Source organism: Myxine glutinosa, chromosome 1 (assembly GCF_964187855.1).
Source record: "Myxine glutinosa chromosome 1, kmMyxGlut1.1, whole genome shotgun sequence".
Taxonomy (NCBI): Eukaryota; Metazoa; Chordata; class Myxini; order Myxiniformes; family Myxinidae; genus Myxine; species Myxine glutinosa.
The window spans coordinates 123,246,406-123,261,332 of NC_136261.1; the positions used below are offsets into that span (position 1 = coordinate 123,246,406).

General features: G+C 43.1%; 1 protein-coding gene across 1 annotated transcript in view; it reads left to right on the top strand.

The window, feature by feature from the left end:
- LOC137427991 (UPF0606 protein KIAA1549-like) overlaps positions 1 to 14,656 on the top strand; it is a 75,196-nt gene extending 60,540 nt beyond the window's left edge. Inside the window, exons 12-14 of the mRNA XM_078785626.1 lie at positions 3,177 to 3,505; positions 13,012 to 13,142; positions 13,485 to 14,656. Coding sequence (XP_078641752.1) covers positions 3,177 to 3,505; positions 13,012 to 13,142; positions 13,485 to 13,772 — 748 coding nt within the window. The 3' untranslated portion in view covers positions 13,773 to 14,656. The remainder of the gene's footprint in view (positions 1 to 3,176; positions 3,506 to 13,011; positions 13,143 to 13,484) is intronic.
- The last annotated feature ends 271 nt before the right edge of the window (positions 14,657 to 14,927 follow it).

A 14,927-nucleotide genomic window follows, 5' to 3' on the forward strand; every position in this document is an offset into this window, starting at 1 on the left:
TTCGAAGAAAAAGAATATGAGCACGAACCAATAGTGATAGAATGCGAGCTACATCAAGCCTTGAAAGAGCTAACAAATGGAAAAGCATCAGATGCTGATGATATTCGAGTCAAACTCTTTAAGGTAGTTGTAGAAGAGGCAATAAAATTTAATAGCTATCTGTACAAAGATCTGGACCACAATTGTATGGCCTGAAAGGTGGAATCAATCAGTGTACATACCGTTGCTAGAGAAAGGGGATCCAAGAGAATGTTCAAGTAACCAAACCATCGCCTCGATTTTACATGCTAGAAATATATTAAATTATACATTACGGAAATATATATACATATATATATATATATATATATATATATATATATATTTTTTTTTTGTATACAAGATCGAGGCTCGTGAAAGAGCGAACATTAATCACACAAGAAGTCAAACCGACACATAAAACACAAAAAATAAGGGGAGCGGTAGACAAGATGGGGAGAGAGGGGGAAGGACACAAACACAACATTTGAGAGCAGGGACATCGGGAGAAATGTGGGAGGGGAAGGGCTTGGTGGGAGGTGGGAGAGGTATTAAACATATGAACACTGCAAGGACTTCCAGGAAAGTAGTTGGAATTTCAAAAAAAATAATAATAATAAAGAAAAAAGTGTATCTGGGGTGAATTAGCGGGGGTAGAAAAGATCAAGGTTTTGGATGGGGGAAGATAAGAGATGGTGGTGAACAGCTGTTTTAAAGACCTGGAGGGAGGAGTGGGATTGAAGGGAGTGGGGGAGTTTGTTCCAGAGGCGGGAGAAAAGGGGAATGAAAGAGTGAAGGTGAGCAGAGAGCCTAGATTTTGGCAGTTTAACCATAAGAGGGTTGCAGGCAGATCTTGTGCGACCTGAAGGAATATTGGGGGGACAGAGCACAGAGAGAGCTGGGGGAGCAAGGCCGGAGAGGAGTCGGTAGAAGACAGAAAGACCACCAACCTGCCTGCGGTGAGTGAGTGAAAGGCCCTCGGAGTTAACTTCATCGCAGGAGATTCCAATGATTCTGAAAGCTTTGGTTTCAACAGCGTGAAGCCGAGCTAGGTGTGAGGCAGGAGCACCGGCCCAGAGGGGGGAACAGTATTCCATTGAGCTGTGGATGAAAGCCTTGTATGTGGTGAGGAGCTCAGGTGTGCCAAGGAGGGACTTCACACGACGGAGGATGCCCAGTGGGCGACTGGCTTTGGAGGCCAGCTTGGAAATGTGGTTTTCCCAAGAAAGATCATGGCAGATAGTGAGACCCAAAAGCTTGAGCGACAGAACTTCTTGGAGAGGATGTTTGAGAAAGTAGATGGGAGGGTTTTCCAGTCGGTCCTTTTGGAGAGACATTGTAAGACTGTGAGATTTGTCAGGATTGAAAGACATGTTCCACTTGTTTGACCAGTCTGTGATTTTGTCTAGGTCTGCAGAGAGAGAGGAGGCTGCAGACTGCCAATCAGAGGGATGAGGAATGGAGCGGCAGAGAGTGGAGTCATCAGCAAAGAGATAGAGAGGATTTTCCAGAGAGTCGGAGAGATCATTGATGAAGACCAGAAATAGCACAGGGCCCAGAACACTACCTTGGGGAACTCCAGCCAGAACAGGAAGGGTGAGATGAGAGAAATCCATTCAGGGCCACACGTTGCCTCCGACCAGAGAGGAAGTCCGCAAGCCATGAGTGGAGATTTCCATGGATACCATAGGAGGAGAGTTTGGTGAGCAGAGCTGGGTGCCAGACCGTATCGAAGGCACGTGATATGTCAAGTGAGACAGCTCTGATTTCCTGTTTGGCATTGAGGACCTCCATCCCTTGTTGAGACAGCAGAAGCAACATGTCCAGAGTAGAATGACCTGGTCTGAATCCAAATTGATGATCAGAGATCAAGCCATTGGAGAAGAGGAAGGATTTGATATCCGAAGCAATGATGGATTCCATGACTTTGCTGATTAATTGGAAGCAGGCTGATTGGTCTGAAGTTGCAAGGATCTGTTTTTGCACATTTTTTGTGTAAAGCGGCAATGTTTGCTGATTTCCAAGATTCTGGCAGATGACCTTGAGCAAAAGAGAGGGTGAAAAGAATAGAGAGAGGGTGAAATAGAGCGGCAGAGCAGGATTTTAGTACCCGTGGGCTGATGCCGTCTGGTCCAGTTGCAGAATCAGAGTCGAGGTTTGACAGAAACTTCTCCACCTTGTCAGGAGAGAAGGACACAGATTTCAGGAGCAGTTGGGTTCGACTGGGAAAGGTGGGAACAGAGAGAGATGGGTTTGGGACACAAGATTTTGAGGCAAACACAGAGTTGAGGCATTCGGCTTTGTCACGTGCGATGTCAACTGTGTAGCCATTTGAGGTAAGGGAGGGGATGGAGGGGGAGCAAACACCAGAAACGGATTTGACCAGACGCCACCAGGATTTGGAGGAAGGAGACAGGTTTGAGAGTTCAATCTTGAGTGTGGAGAGATAGTGCTTCCTGGCACTCCTGAGGGTAGACACACACTTGTTTCGAGCTTGGTGGAAGGAACTGAGATTGCCTTCAGTTGGATTTGCCTTCCAAGAGGCAAAGGCAAATTGTTAAAGATCATTCAACACAGAATAGAAGACTTCATTATGTGAGAAATACCCTGTGAGTAAGCAGGTTTCAGAAGAGAAATAGATACGAGGGATTAAATTGCAAATCTTTGGTGGATCATGGAAAAGGGGAATCGATGCATTATCTACTCTGAGTGAAAGACTCCTCCCACGCAACTGTTCTAAACCTCCTAATAATGTTAAATCTCTCCTTAAGTGATCTTCTTTGGGAGATGGATCAAAATTGTTCAACAAAAATTGTGTCAATATTAATAATGTTCTATCTAACCTTGATCAACATTGTAATGTGCACATGCCTTCACGTGTAGATATTTCTAATAATGAAAAACAATGGTCAATCTGAAGCCCAAAATTTGCATTCCGTAGCAGTGCTTTGTTAATTTTTTTTTTTTTTGAACAGCCAGGTTTTATGGTTCTGTAACTGCTTAATTATTTTTGCTGGATGGCCAGAATTACTGCCACTAAACCTTTTAATGCGATTGGTAAAATTTTAACTCTAAATGTAAATGAGAATACAGGTACTACATTATCATCGTTCTTTTTTCAGTATTAACTTTGGCGTTGGAATTTCCCTGTCTGGCAGACCCAGTTGTAACGTGATCCACTCAACGAATCCACAACGTATAAGTCCTAGGCAACAACCAATCCAGCAAGGACCACGTTCCTATGCTCAATTTTCACCCGTCCCTCTACAAAGCCCATTTCCAATGGCATTCTCTCATACTTCATATGTCCAGCGTTACGATGGACCCTATAGCCAGGCACAAGCATCCCTTCGAGCTTACCCTTATGCTGGTGCTCCAAATTTGCATCCAGTGGCCGTACCACCAAGTGCGCTGTTCATCCACAGTCCACGACGAGCCTTGGCCTTGCCAGCAGAGTCTTTGGTGCTTCCATACTCGAGTCAAAATGGTAATGATGGTCATATCCTATCAAGCTAATGAAGTTCTTAGCTGAATGAATATTATTTTTCCTAAATTGTCAATGTTAGTTATATAGCTGAATGTCATATAGCTGAATGAATATTATTTTTCATAAATTGTCAATGTTAGCTATCTTGTAAAAGATTGATAAGCTTTCAATGTGAAGTTTCTGTTGACATTTTGAAATTAATTATGTCTCTGCACTTTATTATTGGACGAAATCACAATGACTTATTTTCCAATGAAGCTGATATGTGCATTATGAGGCTGATACTTCACTGGGTACAGGTATTACTCTATTTACATCCAGGGATGTGTTCCTGAAAAGCAGGGTGTAAAGAGAAAAGGCTTAAAACAAATGTGGCTTTTCCCATTAATTTAAAAGTAAATATTAACGGTGTTAAATGGCACTAAAAGGCGTTAAACCGAATATCACAGGCATAAATCAAAAAGTGTTCCCTAATTCTTCCATCGTGTTGAACCGAAAATGCGTAAAATGAATGGGTGTAAATAGAGGAATGCCGATATTGTCTTCACCTAAGTTTTTTTCCAAGCTTCTATACTTATTTTTAAACCACTCACCGATAAAACTAGATGATATTCATAGAATACTTACCCCATGCAGTCTACTTGGTGCGAGCCGACTCTTCTGTTTTTTAAGGTTTTTTTCTTTGATACAAGATGGCTGCCAGACCATGTGACCGATGATCTCACAAATTTACATTCTCCAATTTAATAGTTGCATTCAGTCACGTGAAAAAGTAAATACACCCCATGTAAAGTTTTGACTTTTTCAACATATATAAACATACAGCTATTTGATCTTCGTTTCAACAATATTGATAGATAAAGGTGATATAATATAACAAATATCATGAAACATTTACATTTTGTAGTCCATTGTATAATTTGAATAAACATAAATGCAAATTTCACATGTGGAAAAAGTAAGTACACCCCTACATTTATCACTACTTCAAAAATACCTAAAATTTGAATCAGGTGCACCAGCTCAGGTGCAAATGATTAGAACATCGTTAGAGAGGATCTTGGAGGAACCTGTCTTATTTAAACCTCAGACATTTAGTTTGGGTTGCTCTTTGTTGTTGAAGTGTGCAGCGTCACCATGCCTATTGTTACGTGCTCCTCCCCAAACCCCGGTCACGGTGTACCTCCGAGCCCCGAAAGGAGTCACGGCAGAAAGATGTGTTATTCTGTGTGTCAAAGACCAATGGTGAAACCACACCAATTGTTACCAACAAACAAGTATTGTATTAAGGTCACACAAGAATAACAGTACAAGAACAATATTAATCAATTGTACAACAAATATATCAATCCTATGATGGTACCATCAGTTTCGTACAATATAACACACTGTGCTCCAAGTGAGCGAAAAGAACATTCCCAAAGTCTCTGTCCCAGCATCAAGCCAAAGTCGATCCACGCTCCGGTGATCGTAAGAATGATGTCGTGTCGAGACCAGAATCCCATTCGGCTGACAGTCACGCTGCCAAAGATGCGCAAAGGTGCCCTCAAGAGGTGACTGGGAAATCACACCTTCGGGTATGAACGTTCAACGGCTCCCAGACGGTGAACCACAAATTCCCACTCGAAATCCATGTTACACACGCAAACCAGGCTAACGGCTGGATGCGGTGAAATGGTTGGAGCAAGGTGAAAAGCCTGGAGCGATGCGAAATCGGGAGCAAGGCAAAATGGCCGACGGGCCCGTAATGAAGGCGTACCTGCACTTCAACAACGATTCTCTTCGGAATCAACCGCAAAACCCGACATGCAGGTTTATCTGTCACAGAGATAACCACTCTTTCACCGGAATCCCTTAACCAGGAAACCCAAAGTTCGCTCGTGACCCCCCATTCGCCAGCGTTTGCTCAAGACCTCAAAGCAGCTCGGCTTCTTCTCGACCTCACTTGCTCCGCTTCCTCTTCCTCCTCTTCTTCATCTGGTTTTCTCTCGATCCGGTTTCCGGTTTCTTTTAAAACATTAATTTTTTTTACCTTTTGCAAACAGTTATCTCCATTTCACTGAAACGATAACAATAACAGTACAAGGAACCAAAAATGCTTACAGTGGATGAAAACCACAACGACGGAAGTGACGAATCAGTAACACTATATCAAAAGAGCTCTCTGAGGCCTTCAGAAAGAAGCTTATAGACGCCTACGAGTCTGGGAAGGGATTTAAAAAGATCTCCAAACAATTTGAAATCAATCATTCGACTGTCCGGTAGATCATCTACAAGTGGAGAAGATTCCAAACAACTGCCAACTTGTTCAGGCCAGGCCGCCCCAGCAAGTTCAGCCTGAGAGCAGACCACAACATGCTGAAAGAAGTCTCTAAGAACCCCAGAATGTCATCACGGGACCTACAGGTAGCTCTTGCCACTGTTTATGTCAAAGTGCACGAGTCTACCATTAGAAAGAGGCTGCACAAATTTGATCTACATGGGAGGTGTGCCAGGAGAAAACCTTTGCTGTCCAGAAAGAACATCAGGGCAAGACTAAAGTTTGCCAATGAACACCGAGGCAAAGACCAGCACTTCTGGAACAATGTGCTCTGGACAGATGAGTCAAAGGTAGAGCTATTTGGCCACAGTACCAGAAGACATGTTTGGTGAAAACCAAAGACAGCATTTGACCACAAGAACCTGATACCAACTGTAAAGCATGGTGGTGGAAATATTATGGTTTGGGGCAGCTTTGCTGCATCAGGGCCTGGGCAGCTCACGATCATAGAATCCACTATGAATTCTACATTGTACCAGAGGGTGCTTGAGGATAATGTGAGGCCATCTGTCGGAAAGTTGAAGCTCAACCGAAGGTGGACCTTGCAACATGACAATGACACGAAACATACCAGTAAATCCACCAAGGAATGGCTGAAAAGAAAGAAATGGAGGGTTCTGGAATGGCCAAGTCAAAGCCTGGATTTAAATCCCATCGAGATGTTGTGGGGGGATTTGAAACGAGCTGTGCATGCAAGAAACCCCTCAAACATCGCACAGCTGAAATAATTCTGCATGGTGGAGTGGGCAAAAATTTCTCCCAGTCGATGTCAGAGACTGGTAGACAGTTATAAGAAACGCCTACTTGAGGTTGTTTCTGCCAAAGGGGGCAATACCACCTATTAGAGCCAAGGGTGTACTTACTTTTTCCACATGTGAAATTTGCATTTATGTTTATTTAAATTATACAATGGACTACAAAATGTAAATGTTTCATGATATTTGTTATATTATATCACCTTTATCTATCAATATTGTTGAAATGAAGATCAAATAGCTGTATGTTGAAATATGTTGAAAAAGTCAAAACTTTACATGGGGTGTACTTACTTTTTCATGTGACTGCATATCACGCTCAATACATTTAAAACTGATCGGACTAAGCATTGTACTTGTCAAATGATGATGTCATAATGACATCATCGTTAATAACACTTATCCCCCTTGCAGAATTCTTTACAATGAGCCATGTTTCAATTTTTTTCCATGGAGCGGTTTCAGAGATGTGGAAGTCCAATCTTTACGGGTTTTCCAAGATGATGTCCGTATCATGTGACCTTTGACATCATAATTATTACTAAAAAGAAAATCTGCATCAGTAGACACATACTATGGTCAAAATGTCATGGCAACCGCACCAACTGTTGCCAGAAAAATGGCTGAATGCATTTAAATAAGATAGCACCTGTACCACGTGACCTATTATGTCATAATTGTCACTAAAAATTGTACACACACAAGTAGATGCATAGTATGGTGAATTTTTCATGTCAATCGCACCAACGATTGCTAAGAAAATGAATAAAAGAATTTAAACAAGATGGCACCCGTACCACATGACCTATGACCTCATAATTATAACTAAAAATTCTACATATACAGTACTATGGTGAAAATTGTGTCAATCGGATCATCGGTTGCCAAGAAAATTAATTTTAAAAATGCAGAGGGTATTTACGTACGTATGACATACGTGTGTACGTACGACATGCGAACGTAAGTGAGCAATCGCTTAACCCAGATTTTTGCTTCGCGAGCGCAGAGTAACAAGCCAAATTATCTCGATAAAAGGTTGGTTGCTCCAAAGAAGACATTTTAACAGTGATATCAATTCTACCATGAACAAGGCAGAACCTCACCGGGGTATATACTGTAGATTATGGTAATTCGGAGAAACAGTGCAGATTTACTCACTCAATCACTCACTCACTGGCACACAGTACCATTACAATAGCTATTCATATTCTTTAAGGAATATATATATATATACTATATATATATATAGTATTTATATATATATATATATATATATATATATATATATATATATATATATATATATATATATATATATATATATACATATATATATATATATATATATATTGTTGCGGATATGAGGATTGTTTTTTTTTATTGTGTTGTATTGTATAGTAAATTGTTGTAAATATCACCCTCTGTAAAATGTAATGATTCCTTGTAAATACCTCCGTAGTGTAAAGGTCAAAGGGCGTCCCATAATTAGTCCAAAAGCATACACGTCAGCCAATCATAGAATACCCCTGTTCAGTAGTTTATTTCCTTATTCTGTGTTTTAGGGTAAGGCTGTGCTCCCATTAATTGAAATACTCCATTGCACCGAGTGAAATAAGAGTAGATTCCCTTCATTCCCATTCCCAAAACCTCCATTTCCCCTTTCGTCATTGCCAGGCCTCAATTGCCATTGCCAATTACATCCCCTCCAATTGCCGCCATTTACCACGAGGCAGGGTCGGAGAAGAAGGGCGTGTCTCCACCTCGTCATAGAGGGGAGGAGTGAGCCAGCCCCGAACAACCAACCGAGCACGAGGGGTTTGGGTTGAGAGGGCGGAGGAAGAGCATTTGGGGGAGGTTCGCAAAGGTTGAGGGGCGGGGCCTATATAACCCGCCACGGGAAGCTCCCAAAAGGAGACGAGAGATGAGTCCCAGAGATGAGCTGAAAGGCTGAGCTGAGCTGCGTGGTGAGGTGCAAAGCAAAGAGCTGGGTCGTCAGCAGAGATGCGCTTTTACTGAGACAAGGAGATGAGTCTGAAAAGAGAGGTCCATGACAAGAGCTGAGTTGGTCGTCAGGGGTGGTCAGTGGTTGCGTTGAGTGGTTGCGTTGGAGAAAGAGTGGTTGGACAAAAGAAAGAGAGAGGAGAGAACCCGTCACGCCAGACCCCCCACCAGCGCGTCGGCTCCGACCGTGATCCGACCCGTGATCCGACCCGTGATCCCGCGCACATGACAGGATCGGTGGCATCAGCGGCCGTCGAGGTCCAGCCCGACGTCCCGTGCGGGATCAAGCTCCAGCCAGCTCCGTGCCGTCCTCCCCCTCCAGCCACACACCTCCTTCCAGCCAATCCACTCTGCAATTCCCCGTGTGAGTCGTCTTTGTTTGTTCTGTCCTGGGTAGGTAATTAAGCTTGTATAAGGAATTCACTGTGTCACCTGCGTCTCATGTCCCTGTACATAATCGTGAGTGCTCCTTTTTGCTTGTGTGTGTAAATAATAATAAATCCCGTTACTCTTCTGTACGTCTTCTTCCTCTTTGCATTCGGTCGCTTTAGAGTTTTCCAGATTGAGTAGCTGTGGCGCGATACGGCCAACGTTGGGTGAATCGGGTTTAGTGGGGAACAACTGTTCGGCCGCGGTTATACCTCCGCTCGGTAAAATAACATCCTAATCCGCGGACCGTAACAATATATATATATATATATATATATATATATATATATATATATATATATATATATATATATATATATATATATATATATTATATATATATATATATATATAAAAGTGTGGCTCTTGACAACAATATCCAAATGCATAGACAGAAACAGGATTAAGAGACGACACTGATTATCTAACACAGGATTAATTATCCCTAACTTGGACATAATACACATCAAGGTAAATTATATGCTTATGGTTCATTTAAATGCATTTGGTTAATTGCGGCTAAGGCCAGCATAGCACACAAGTCGAGGCCGTAGGCCTTGCAGCAGACTTAAAACCATGTGTGGTGCAGGCAGATGCACACTTGTGATCAGGTATGGATAAATTTGATATAATCCCCATTCAAGGTACAAAATCAATGTATTGTGAAATTGGATGTAAATATGTTACGGTCACATTGGACAACGATATTTAACTATGCTTAAGGCTGATTTGGGGCTCAATATTAAAATAGGCTGCCCGGGACCACTGAATTGTTTCGGAATCCTGGAGTACGGCGCTCCCCTTACCAAGGGGGTGGGGGGGGGGGGGTTAACCCCTTGTCCTGTACACTGGCTGTCTCCGATCCTGGGGGTATGACGTCACGCCCGGTCAGCGCTGAATAGGGTATTAGGCCTATCCGTCCTATGACCTAAGTACCAGCGCCTTCCGGTACGCAAGGAAATACTCCCGCCCGTGCCGCAGCGTAATTGGATTTGTTGCGCCGAGCGAAGCGAGCTGCGATGCGGGCCGTTATCAATGACTAACCCGATTATAAAGCGTTGGCCGAAATCGCACCACAGGAACTCAATTGGGAAATCACTAAAGCGATCGGATGAGAAGGAAACCAAACGGGTAAGAAATAACAGGGATTTATTATTATTCACAACAAGCCAAAGAAAGAAAAGAAATCAAAGTAATATACAGGAAAAGAACAGAAGACACAGTGCAATTCTTTAACTTATACAGCTTAACTTATACCCCAGGACAAGAGGAACAGAACAAACTCACGTACACAAAAGGGGATTCTCAGGCAGGAATGAATGGCTGGAAGGAGAAGGCTTGGGTGGGACACAGGGCAGGAAGGTCCGGGCAAAATGGCAGGGTTGCTCGAAGCAGCACGTCAGGGCTTCACGCTCCGGGCTCAAAGCGAGCAGCTGGCGGCTCCACACGGCAGGGCTTTCTGCAGCAGCAGGTCTCTCCTTACTCGCCGCACCTCCTTGATGGTTACGGAATCGGAAAATGCCACAAAATGCCACGAATGAAAATGCGCCTCCCTCCACAGAACTCTCAATTCGTGCTCCTTCACTCATCCGCGGTGGGGGCTTTGTGCAACGGGTTTTATAACCCCGCCCTTGGAACCCTCCCGAACCTGCTCGATGTTTCTCTCCATGCCCTCTCAAGCCATGCCCACTGATTCCTGGTTAGTCGTAAGGGCTGGCTGCCCCCACCTTTGGTGACGAGGTGGGCCATGCCTGTGCTTCTGGTAGCTCCTCCCCCTTCTTCTCCGAGGCGACCGCGTGCGTAATGGCGGCGCACGGGTTAGAAAAGCACTCGCACCCTTTGGAAGGGAACATGGGCCTACTCTTATTTGATTGATGCAACGCAGATTCAACTATTGGAAATACATGGCCTTAACTGAAACACCGAATAATGAAATAACTATGAAAGGGCCTATGATTTGCTACGTGTTGCAATGTGGACTAACTAAGGTGCGATTATTTCAATTAACAGCCAATTAAGGGGAAATGTACACAGGGGTTATTTATAAGGAAATTTAATACTATATATATATATATATATATAAGTGTGGCTCTTGACAACAATATCCAAATGCATAGACAGAAACAGGATTAAGAGACGACACTGATTATCTAACACAGGATTAATTATCCCTAACTTGGACATAATACACATCAAGGTAAATTATATGCTTATGGTTCATTTAAATGCATTTGGTTAATTGCGGCTAAGGCCAGCATAGCATACAAGTCGAGGCCGTAGGCCTTGCAGCAGACTTAAAACCATGTGTGGTGCAGGCAAATGCACACTTGTGATCAGGTATGGATAAATTTGATATAATCCCCATTCAAGGTACAAAATCAATGTGTTGTGAAATTGGATGTAAAAATGTTACGGTCATATTGGACAACGCTATTTAACTCTGCTTAAGGCTGATTCGGGGCTCAATATTAAAATAGGCTGCCCGGGACCACTGCATTAAACTTTGCCTGTGTATGGGCACACAAGCACACACACACACACACACACACACACACACACACACACACACACACACACACACACGATGGCGGCGAGGGGAGGTGCAATGATTTGTCACCTCCCTCTCGCCTAGGAAGGAAAGGTCTGAGGGCTGCATCAAATCCATCAGTTTCGAAGGTAGTGAAGACCGAGCCAAAAATGGCAGTTTTGATTGGCCGAGATGCACATGAGGCGCCCGCTATCACGCCATTCGGCATGCATTTGTGACGTGGCCTGCCCCTGCAGCTTGGTGGGACTTGTTTACCCTGGGCTGCCGGAAGAGAAGGCCCGAGCTTTGGTGAACTCCCTTTTGCAAAGTTCCGCCCTTTGAGAACCAGAGAGACCAGGTGTTGTGGGAATGAGGACCACGTTGAATACATAGACTTTGATGGAAGTGAAATCCGAGCCGGGGACGGCAGCTTGGCTAAGGCAGAGGGCCACGCAGTCATGTTGATTAGCATGTGTTTGGGACATGGCCTGGCCTTGCAGCTTGTTGGGTTTTGCCAACATCATCATGTTGAGGATGAAAATCCAAGCTTTGCCGACTCTCTTTGCCAAGTTTTGTGGGCTCCCAGACTGCTCCGAATACAAGGACTTTGATGGGAGTGAGAACTGAGCTGGGGATGGCAGCTTTGGTGGGTCAGAGGGCTGCACAATTGTGGGGGGTCAGGGCAGTGTGGGTGGGGGGTAAGTCGGTGTTGCGCCGATTGACAAGCATTTGGGATGTAGCCTGGCGCCCCGGCCTTGCCCTGTAGCTTGTTGGGTATTGCCGACTCTATCCTATCAAGTAAGGATGAGACCGAGGAGGGATGAGACCGCTATAATTGTTGACTGCTATGAACATACCCAGACGTACCCCAGAGGCCACATGGGAGGTCACGTGGGTCTACATAGTCACCACTTCTGGGACAGAGAGGGAAATGGGGCATGGATATGTACCGGGGAAGTTGGATACTTCAGTACCGGGGAAGGCTCCGTTAAATGGAGCAGGGATAAGGAGATGTCTTGGTCCATGAGTCCTGGTTCCTTGCGGGGGTGAAGGTGGATGCTTCAGGACCAGGGAAGGATCCCTTCAGTCTTAGAGACTTGTGAGTGGAGGTGACAACTGGTGGTGATAGCGCACGCACGCACGCACACACACACACACACACACACACACACACTTATTTGATTATTATTTGGTGCAAAATACTTTGAAAAGACTGAAAAAAAAAAAACTTTGATGGAATTTTAAAAGGCCTTCAGTAGTATTGACAGGACCTACCCTTTGCTACGAATGGTGCAAAAGCACGTAGTAGTAGTAGTAGTAGTAGTAGTAGTAGTAGTAGTAGTAGTAGTAGTGGTAGTAGTAGTAGTAGTAGTAGTAATCGTAGTAGTAGTAGTAGTTAGTAGTAGTAGTAGTAGTTGTAGTAGTAGTAGTATACGGTATTTGTCCACTGCCTTGTTTTTTTGTATTCTGGCAGCTGTTGTACCAGTTGCAACCAGTTTGCCTGACTCCCAGCCTGATGGCCAGGCAGCGCACGGCCGAGGGGTTTTCTGGGTTCCCTACAGTGCCGATAATGTCCCACACAGAGAGGGCCATACTACTGAAGCAGTGAGAATCGTTTTCTCTTTCGAAATGCACATTACATAATATTGCAAGCTTATGTTTTATTTTGCAGTGGCATCACAAAGTACTTTGAAGTGAAATGCACATATCAATTTTCTCCAATCGTAATTGAAATGCATTTTTGCTATTCTGCTACAAAAACATGCAATAAATTACAGTAGCTGAGTTGAGCAGATAATTTTGTATGTCGATTTATCTTTTTAAAAAGCAGATGTTTAATTTGACGAGAGTCAAATTCACACTCATTGTTGCATAACTTATTTTTTCTCATCTAAATTCAATTTCACACTAATTGTTGCATATGTTCCAAAACCTATTTTCAAACAGACCGCCATTAGAACAGTGGAATACCTACCCTCAGATCTACATTCCTTGCCAAATGCTTCAGTCAGCTGGCCGCCTGGGTCCAGGCACATCCAGGCGGCAATACCTGCACGGCCTTCTGGCCGATGGAGTGACAGGGCTGAGTCTCGGCACGCAAGCTCTGTTCCAGATCCAGGCCTACATTCTGGTCAAGATCTGGTTCAGCCACCATCTGTGTTGGTGCGCTCCATCAGGGACGAACGGTCAAGGATCTCGAAAAAGCCAGGCAGCATCAAGCAATTCAGAGTTTGACTTCAGTGGTCCTGCAGATTGATCGAGAAACACCATGATAAAGTGTTGCAACTAACACATGTATTGCTTTGGACTTCAGTTGCAGTTTCTAGTTGAAAGAGAGATTTCTCGTTCTCATGCATTCTACCAATATACTTGAGATTCTAATAGTTGCAGTAATCACAGCCTGGGTAGTTCAGAAAGAACTTCATATTGTGAAACATTGCTGTAAGTTATGACTCCGATCACTTGGTGATGTTTTCTGAACGGGTGCAAACACACAACAATAATAACCTATGTAGTGCATCAGTGAAAATGGTATTGGTAACAGCCTTATCCTTTTAACTCCTTTTTAATAGATCTTCTTTTTCTAGCATAACACAAGAGTTGTAAAGTTGCCAGTACTTGGATGAAACAGGCTCACATTTTGATTTGTTATCAGTATCGAGTTTCAATCATCATACGTAACTTAAATATGGCTGTCCGTAGCACCGAAGTAACCTGATTAAAGTGCAATGGAAATGGATAACTGACATTAACCGACTCTGGTATTGATCCACTTGTTTCTACACGATTTACTGTCGTGGCAGCAGTTTTAACTTGCACGTTTCTCGTTTCCACCAGGCTTTTGAATTTTTTTTTTTTTTACATTCTTCTGAGGACGTTTGCATATTTCCAGAGCACAAAGAATTATTGAAAATGTTTACAGAAGATGATGATTCAAGCAATCCGTTCCATTTCACATTAATGTAATATATGGCATGAGGGGCATTTTCGTGTTTGAGTGTCAGTATTTTGAGAACTGGAGATTGTAAAATATAACTTTTTATTCTTAATCCATCTGAACTTTAAAAGTTAGAACCTGTGAGATTACTGTACATTGTAATAAAGTTTTGCAAAAATGATGGTTTTTTTGGTCTTTGATTTTAATCGGTTTTTATATCACTATGCTTTATTTTGTTTTCAGCCAGTTATATGTACTAGGGCATGCCCGTACTATATATAAGCTAGGACGTGCCCGTACGTGGGTGCCCGTTCCTTGCCAAAAAAAAAAAAAAAAAAAAAATTTCAGCTTTCTTAGCATATATTTAAATTTTTGTTCCATTTTTCATAATAAAACAAGAATGACAGCACTGTTGTCAAAACCTGCGACACAAAATGTATATTTTTCACCAC